Raw genomic sequence first — 9208 nt, 5'->3', positions numbered from 1 at the left:
AGAGAATAACCTTCACATCAATGTGAAGAAGACAAAGGAGATGATTGTGGACTTCAGAAGGAACAAAAACACCTACACCCCCCTGAACATAAGAGGATCTGCGGTGGAAGTGGTCTCCAGCTACAAGTACTTGGGTGTACACATGAATGACAACCTCAGCTGGAGCAACAACACCACCAGCCTGATCAAGAAAGCTCATCAGAGACTCTACTTCCTCAGACGGCTGAGGCGAGCTGGTCTGGGAAGCTCAGTCCTCACCTCCTTCTACAGGTGTGCAGTGGAGAGCATCCTGTGCTCGAGCATCAATGTGTGGCATGGAGGCTGCACAGCTGCAGAAAGAAAAGCTTTGCAGAGAGTGGTGAAGGCTGCACAGAAATCTGTTGGAATCAGTCTCCCCACCATCACAGACATCTACACCTCCAGATGCAGGAAGAGGGCCACCTGCATCATGAAGGACCCCACTCACCCAGCACACACACTTTTTGCCCCACTCCCCTCAGGAAGGAGGTTAAGGAGCATTAAGTGTAGAACCACTAGACTGAGGAACAGCTTCTACCCTGAGGCTGTTAGACTCATGAATCTCTAACCAGAATAATCACTGTGAAAAACCATATCATGTTGCTGCTGATCTGTTTCAATGTTGATGTGTTCATGCGTGCACATCCGCTCACACAGACTCATGTTCATGTTTGTGCTGATGTTCAATGTTTTATGTTATGAGTGCTTAGTGTATATTTAGTTGATGTTTTTCTTAGTTCATATCTTAGATGTTATTACTGTTTTTCTTAGACATTTTATTGTTGGATGTAACTGGGACCCTGTGTACATAATTTCGCTCCACCACATGTACCACATGAGGTGCGAATGACAATAAAGAAACTCTGACTCTGACTCTGATATATATATTTTGCCTTTAATTATTTCTTTTACAAAGAATCTACATAAGTTGATTCCTGATTTACTCAATGAAAAATGTCCAATTCGTACAATGTCATTCCTGATGTAAAAACTATTTACAAGTCCTCTCTTCCTTTAAGATGTTTCCTTAAAGCAGATTTTCCAAAAAACGTCGTCACACAGAGAGCTTCAAACAGCAGGGCAGCCTGCGTTCTTTCCATTAAATGCGATCAAACATCTGTTTCTTTTGTTGACAATCATTTTGATTTTATTACCTTAAAGAACAAGATGATTGTATCTGAAAAACACAGCAAGTCTGACTTCTTACCACTCCATCATCCTGTACTGCAATAATTCACCAGCAGCCCACAGAGGACAAACAAGCACTGAGTCCTGAGGAAGGAGTTTCACGAACACTATATTTGATTTCTGGTCCAGATGACATGATTTAACCTTTTTGTTGTTTATATATGATTTCCCCTCCCTGAAGTGCAAATAGCAGGCAGGCATTAAGATTTTTTTCACACACACTGAATGTTTAGGTTGGGAGGAAAATAAAGAGCTTCAGGACTCGTCAATAAAATGAACAAAATATTGAGTTATTTTTATCACACATAAAAAAGAGGTTTCTACAAAACAAAAGAGAATTTGTTTCTTGCGTTAAATCAGGGCATAAGCAAACTAAAGGGCTGCTTAGAGCCCCGGGGCCACTAGGGCCCCCCCTAAGTGCAATAGTTTTTTTTTAGTAATGATTTCTATGTGATTCTATTTAATATTTTAAGTTCAGCTTTTGCAAATTGTTGCGTACATTTACATAGTTTTAAGAACTAATTATTCAACTTTAAATTTCTTTATTTAAACCATTTGACGTGGTTTCATTGTCCATTTACATTATTTAAGTATTTCCTTGATATTTTATATTTTCTTTTATCTGTTTTTGCACAATTTAAGTTATTTTTTATGCATCCAACTTATTTTATCTGTTGTTTGTTGTGGATTTTGCATTACAAATTATTTTGAATATTACTGGAACCAATGATAATAAACCAGATGGAACTTTTTCTATAAAAAATATTGCATACTGGTGTTTTAAAAATGTATTTATTAATTTCAGTACCACTATACACATAGGATAATGTAAACAGGTCTATCAGAATTGCAATGAATTTATGTTAGGTGGGTGAATGATCTGATCAGCTGACTGTTGATTGCAGTAATCCACATTATTAGCTAAAATAGAGGGCCCCAAACCAAATTTCACTTAGGGCTCCATGGAGGCTTGGGCCGGCCCTGCGTTAAATATAATGAAATCAGAACCTAAAGAAGGATTTATAGTAAAAACCATGAATACGATATGACCCTGAAGAAAGCTCTTAAAGCATGAGTTCTCATCAGAATAAAGCTGAAATAAAAAAAGCACTAAAACATCAGTAAAGAGAATCTGTTGTTCCTTCACCTTGTGAGTCGATACAGCTGAGTACCTGCGTTCACCTGTGTGTGAGTCTGAGTGTGTGGATGATGTTCACCTGTGTGTGAGTCTGAGTGTGTGGATGATGTTCACCTGTGTGTGTGTGTGTGTGTGCATGAAGTCAAACCACTGTGAACAGCTGTGTGTACAAGCAGGCTTGACAACATGAAGAATGGAGGGCCCTTAAATTCATCATTACACACAAAGGTAAAAACCTGGGCTGCTTTAGTCTCCACTAACATGTAAACCTATGGCTACTGCCCCCCACCCTCCTCCCCATCCTCCTCTTCCTCCTCCTCCTTCTTGGTCTCCTCTCCAATGTCAGTTTTATTATGGGCTTTAGAAGATAAAGTGCAATGATCCACAGAATGATGAATGGTGTGTCTGGGGCTGAGATACAAGAGCACACACTTCAGAGGACAATCTCCCAAAACCTTTTGTGTGTGCGTGTGTGTGCATGCGTTTTATTGTGTAGATTGTCTCCAAACAGGAGTGAAACACAATGAATGCCTTTTCGCTGTTCCTGCCTCAGAACCTCCTAACACTTTAAAACTTCCTGGGAAATAACACGACAGCTATTATTAAATTTAACCCCCCCCACTCAAGTCGCTTCTGTTTCATACAGTATAGTCCATAGATCCTAAATATGTGAGAAAAACCTTTTTCCTCTGAACAAAATCCCATCTCTGGTCCTCCAGTGCTTCAGAACTGTCTGCAGCGGGCCTTTAATCAAACGAAACATGCTGATGAAATATTTACCTTATGAGCGTGAGTAAGCTGACAGGGAGGAAAGGACACATAAAGATTGAATTGTCAGTGAATTAAAGTCAAGTACTTTGCTTTGGCGTCGTGAGAACAGATGCATACATGAAAGGGGGTGGGGGGAGGGGGGGCATGCAGATTAATGAAGCTCATAATCAGAAATCATTAAAGGGAGCATAAAGAATAATGATGAGAGAGCAGATCTGCACGACTGCCGACTTTACGGCACAAGCAACACTACGAACAAAAACCTCTGACTTTATCTGAACAGACTTACTGTAACAGATCTCTGCTGGCTTGTCAAGCATGCAAGTACACTAATTATTAATATATGTGAAGAATGAAGCCTCATCTTTAAACAGTTTGCAGCGTGATGTACTCACAGCACTGTCCACATAAGCCTCGGTCCAGACTGTGTCGTGCTCGTGATCGATGACCTTTGGACGGCTCATGACATGAAGGTACCTCATCACGTTCTCCTGAACATCAGCTAAAGTGGAGATCTGACTAAAATACCCTGCAATAAAACACACTTAGTTTATTATAAATGGTCTGCTACTTTAACACAGGAGCTGGCAAAACGTTGACAGTTGAGGAAGGCATTAATCTGGACCAACTTAGAGTAAAGCTGTGCTCAAAATCTGTTAAAAACACTAAAACTTAGTCTTGAGATAATCAACTGGTGTCCGGTGGGTCATATACAGCTCACAAGCTCTTCTCGTTTGCCCATAAAAATGACATCAATAATAAATTAAAGGATAGCATTCCTCAAGGAATGCACATCACATGCCTTTCACTTCACTTTTAGACCAAGATCATCTTATGTTGATAACAAACATGGAGCCGTTTGGTCAAACATTGAATCTCTTGTTCGTTCATTCAACCTGTATTTATACAAGTTAATCCCATTGAGCCTCGGGGACTCATTTACAAGAGAGACCTGAGACCAACATCAGCTGAATTTGTCAAAATTAGCAACAACTTTGGTTAAAAACAAATTTTATTTTATTATATTTAAAATGACAAGTTACAATTAAAAAGTATATAAACATATACATATATATTTATAAGGGCTGGGCGATACCTTGATATTTTAACAATATCGAGATAGTTTCATACATGATATAAGATGAGACTACAGTAGTCCCTCGCTACTTCGCAGTTCGTTTATCGCGGACGCGCTCTATTGCGGTTTTCCAATATAAGACTGGTCATGACACACAATTGGCTGATTGATGGATGAGCCGCACAACTGGCATGGAATTTTTATTTAAAATAAATTATTTTCAATTATTTTAATAACTGCTGCATCTTTGTGCAGCCCACATAGCAGGATAAGCTTCTGCAGCTGATCAGCTGATCTCCGTGCAGAGAGGTGAAGTGGGCGTGGCCAAGAGCGCTTGCATGTGGCTGAGAGTAGCCGAGGCAGGGACCTGAAATCAGGATATTCTGTGCTCTTTTAGAGCATTTAGAGTTTAGAAACATTGTTTAGAGTATTGCAAGAGTGTGGGAAGGGTTTAAAATGCCTTTATGTATATATATATATATATACTAAAATAAAACTACTACTGACTACTTGTACTACTATTCCTACTTCATGGCTTTTCACTTATCGTGGGGCTGCGGGGTACAGATCCCCCGCGATAAACAAGGGACTACTATATATCGATATAAACTATATAGTGTTAAACTTGAAAATCTGCCTGGTGTTTTCTCTTTCACCCACGGGGCCCCTCCTCTCTCCCTAACTGAATACAAATCCAGCTCCTCACCCGCTCCTCCCACATCCTGCTTCTCCAGGTGGGGTAAACACTAGCAGCCACAATTAGGTACCTATGAAATATTGTAAGATGTTTGTTCAGAGTATGTGTTATGGATGGCTCTCAACTACTACCACATCGAATATTAGCACAATCTAAAATGAACTGTATTATATTGTATGTATTTAGTGTTGGCTAGTCGGTGATTAGCTCTGTCAGACATCTTGAATTTTCAGGTTTTAATTCAGATTTAGAGAATTTTATTAATCCCATAACTTTCTGAAAGTCTCATCAAAGCCCGTCCAGCAGTTCATGAAGTATACTAGTAAAAAACAAACAGGGTTGACTCCAGTGGTGGAGAAAGTACCCAAACACTGTACTTAAGTAAAAGTACAAATAAACAGACAGAAATGTGCTCTAGTAAAAGTAGAAGTACCAACATTTTTACTTAAGTAAAAGTAAATAATTACTTGCTTTTAAAAATACTTAAAGTATAAAAAGTAAAAGTACTTGCTGAATGTATTACGTAATGCAATGGTCTACAATATCATTAAGTGTGTCTACTGTATTTATATTTTCTGTAATACATTACTAATCTTGTGACACTTTAATGAACAGTGCTGCAGATAATGTATGCTTTTGTTGTGTGACACAGTTCACACTTGGACTTGTAATTCTGTGCATCAGAATTTCAGGGATGACATGCAGAGTGAAATGCCATTAAACAAAATAAGAAAGAGGAATAATTATACCTTTGAAAGTTTTTATTTAACACAAATCAAAACCAATGTGTCTTTTTAAGAGCAGTAAACACATTAAAGTAAAATATGTCTGCCTGAAAAAAGGAGCATTAGACCTAACAAAGGACTAGGCTCTGATCATTTCAATTCCAGTTACTCATTAACTCTAGTTAAAATACTGTCTAGTCACACTTGTAATGGGTCAATAGCGAACAGTACTTTAACTCCTGACACCGTTTTCAAAACTTGGACCTGAGTGTCGAGCCATTTGGAGACATTTCTTGTCTCCTGTCCTAATATCACATGAACTGACACATTTTAATATTGCAGCAAGAATTCATTGTTCAAGTTCAGAAGTTGTTTTTCCAAAGTTTTTTGAGTCCAGTCTGGCTCTTTTGGGAGAGAGAATCTGTCCTGTTGTACTGAATAATCTTTCAATAATCTTTCAATAAGGCCATAGGACATATCTTCTGGCTGACTCTCCACGGTGGTATCAATTTTGGGTGTGTTAGTGGTGCTGTGGGTGCACCCAGCTTAATGATGTACTGTATATACTAGAATATAAGTCATTGGCCCAGCTCTTCTTGAAGATGGGTTTAACGTTACCTGCTCACTTTGCAGTGACTCAATGGACCAACTCCCCTCTCGCCATTGGTCACTTTAAAACGAACGAACAAATAAAAAAATGCAATGTGAATGTAACTTGTAACGTAACACATTATAGAAATGTAGTAGAAAGTACATATACTTAATGTAAAATGTAGTGGAGTAAAAGTACAAAGTAGAAAATATCCACATTTAACTCTACTTAAGTGCAGTAAAAATACATGAAAAATGTACTTAAATACAGTAACGAAGTATTTGTGCTTATTTACATCCCACCACTGGTTGACTCTGAGTTAATGCTAAAGCTTTTCTTTTTTTAAATGTTCTCTAATGCCACTGCTGTTTCCAACAAACAAACAAGCAAAGACCATGAAATCAGTGTTCATATATGTTAGTTGTTTATTAAGTTACTTAAGTGCAGAATGAGATTTGCATTTTTTTTTATTATTTGTAAAATTGGATCATCAGTAAATAATCCCAGGCTGGTGTCAATATTTGTGGAGCACTTTTTAGATATTCAGTTCTAGAGTTCCTCTAATCTGTGCGGTCAAATATGTATTTTGTTTTTGTCCGAAACGCTGAAGTTTCTGGCAAATATCCTGAAATGTGCTTCAGGTTTTACAGCAGCACAGAGATCCTTGCCTTGGAGTCAGCTCCCACAGATCTTAATGTTTCACATTGGACATGTAAGGTTATTTCATGGTGGGGGAGGAGATTTGGGGCTTGTCATTCTACAATCCCTGTGCGATCAGTTTTCCTGCCCGTGACTTTCCTTTTCAAAGAGCACTCATCCGAAGCGCTGACACGTGGGAGCCATCAGCTGTGAGCAGCCACGAGGTAGACACTGACAGGAAGAGGGATTAGAGCGGATTGACCTCCGAACCCCTCACCCCCCGCCCTCACACCCTCAAGTGACACTTCATTGCCTCTTGGCGGAGGGAGTTTGAGCGAGCACGCACACAAATACACACAAAATAGACGTACACAACCGAACCCCACAGACCTCCGTGCATATGAATGCAGAGAAGCATTGAAACGTTTCCATTCATTGAAAAAGTTTATCAGAAAAGTCTCCAACCTTTGTTGGCACAAGCCATCCATTTGAGGTTATCGGCAAAGGCAGATTCTCGTCCAATCAGGTAGGGGAATATGCGCACCTGTGCAAAGAACAGATGACAACATTTTAAAGACCTAAAAAACAAAAAGCATATGAAGTGAGGCCGCTTCGCTTTGCTTCATCTGTTTGGCTTCAGAGCAAAAAGAAACGTAAAGGTCCACTTAACGTTTAAGAGCAGCTATAAACTTTTGTACATTTGTTGTTTTTTTGTACTTTTGTTTTGTGCATTTTGCAGTAAAATGAATAAATGTGCTTTCGTTGGGGTCTGGGGATGAGGGCATGTGCAACTGTCCCTTTGGAGAACACTGTGTGACACTTTGCCAGACCTGCACGGCTCATTGCCTCCAGATGCTTTGCTAAGCATAAAGCATATAGAAAGCACTGAATGGCTGCCATATAGCAGCCCTGAGGGTGTGTGTGGACCGAGTGGGTGGGGGGTTGGGGTGCCAAACACTGCCTTGTGCTTTGCCAAACCCTCTGCCAACACACATATGTCCAATAGGACTGAACAAAAGCCCTCGGGCTGTTGCTTTTATTGCTCTGTGAACAGCACAGTTGTTAATTTATTTTCAATTGCATTTAGATATAACAACTGTGGTCAGACAAAGGATTTTAAAGTCAACGGTGAGCTGGGATCAATTGCGGGGAGGGCACAGGAGTGGGGTAGGGGGAGTAGAGCCTTGCAGATTTAAAATTTAAACATGCATAGCTTTTGAAAGCTTTTAATTTCCAATGTTTTATTCCCACTGAGGGATAAAATTGAGTTGCAATACACCAACACCTGGACAAAAAGCTCACACTTTTTACATGACTAAGTATTAATGGAATAAGAATCCAATTGCTCACAACATCAAACAGGAGGTGGATTAAAATGCATCTCTAGCCTTGATGCAGGAAAACCGCAGTGCAAGCAAAAAGTTCAACGTAAATCACACAAAGTGTGAACCATAAAAAAAGGAGGTCAAAACTCACTTTTCTTTCCGGCCAGTTGTACTTCTCAAAAACATCATCGTACATTTCAGTTGCTCCATCAGTGACAAGCATGATGGCCTGGCTGCACACACTGCCATGCCCTGTCTGATTAAACTGCAGGAAGAAAAATAATCCACTCATAATATGGATGATATTCTGTACACAGTGCAGAAAAAAAAGTCTTCATGTTTGAAAGGTCTCAGACAATAGCCGACACGTTGTGTTGAAGTCATCCTGAGCAATGTGGCGCGCTTTATTCTGAAGATGCAGTGCAGTAATTAAGTGCTTTATTGACCTGTAACAGTGTAAATGTGGAGCCAAAGGACTCGGTGACAAAATCACAGGACAAATCCTGCTGAGCTCATCTGCTCTTAAATCGCACAGGACAAGGATCATTTGGAGGTCCTTCACTCACAAAAACACTTTGTTGTTAGAAAACACACCAAACTGTGCAAGAGGCCAAATACAGTAAAATCTTAAAATGGTTTTGTGCATCAATAGAACATGAATAAACTTAAAAGCATCAAAATATGGCCTGTCACTAACAAGCAGAGGAATAGAAATAAAGATTTTCATCAAATAAAAACCTGGTGGCAGTTGAAGAATATGAAGATTACGGCCTTTTATTTGAGAACACTTATGTCTTCAATATCTAATAAATTGGTCAGTTTTTATATTCACAATGTTTAAGATGTTAGAGTGACTTTATGCTTTATTTCTAAATGAACTGCATATTTTCTACAAATATGAGAAAAACTGAAACAAATCAACTTTTTCTATAAAAGAAAGTGTAATTTTGTATTTGCAGAACAGTTTGTTCTTTTTTCTATACACTTAAATAAATATAAATTAATAAAATGTTGCTGCACGAAAAAGTAATATACTG

At 38.9% G+C, this 9208-nt stretch overlaps 1 protein-coding gene across 1 annotated transcript in view; it reads right to left on the bottom strand.

Annotated features, from left to right (window-relative positions):
- cacna2d3 (calcium channel, voltage dependent, alpha2/delta subunit 3) overlaps positions 1 to 9208 on the bottom strand; it is a 51483-nt gene that overhangs the window by 15619 nt on the left and 26656 nt on the right. The window contains exons 12-15 of the mRNA XM_037679854.1: positions 8323 to 8436; positions 7312 to 7390; positions 3511 to 3644; positions 3125 to 3142 (exon numbers count right to left, since the gene is read on the bottom strand). Of these exons, the coding sequence (XP_037535782.1) occupies positions 3125 to 3142; positions 3511 to 3644; positions 7312 to 7390; positions 8323 to 8436 (345 nt within the window). The remainder of the gene's footprint in view (positions 1 to 3124; positions 3143 to 3510; positions 3645 to 7311; positions 7391 to 8322; positions 8437 to 9208) is intronic.

Source organism: Nematolebias whitei, chromosome 7 (assembly GCF_014905685.2).
Source record: "Nematolebias whitei isolate Nwh7 chromosome 7, NemWhi1, whole genome shotgun sequence".
Taxonomy (NCBI): Eukaryota; Metazoa; Chordata; class Actinopteri; order Cyprinodontiformes; family Rivulidae; genus Nematolebias; species Nematolebias whitei.
The sequence above is the reverse complement of the archived record's forward strand: the minus strand, read 5'-3'. Positions and strand labels throughout refer to the sequence as shown.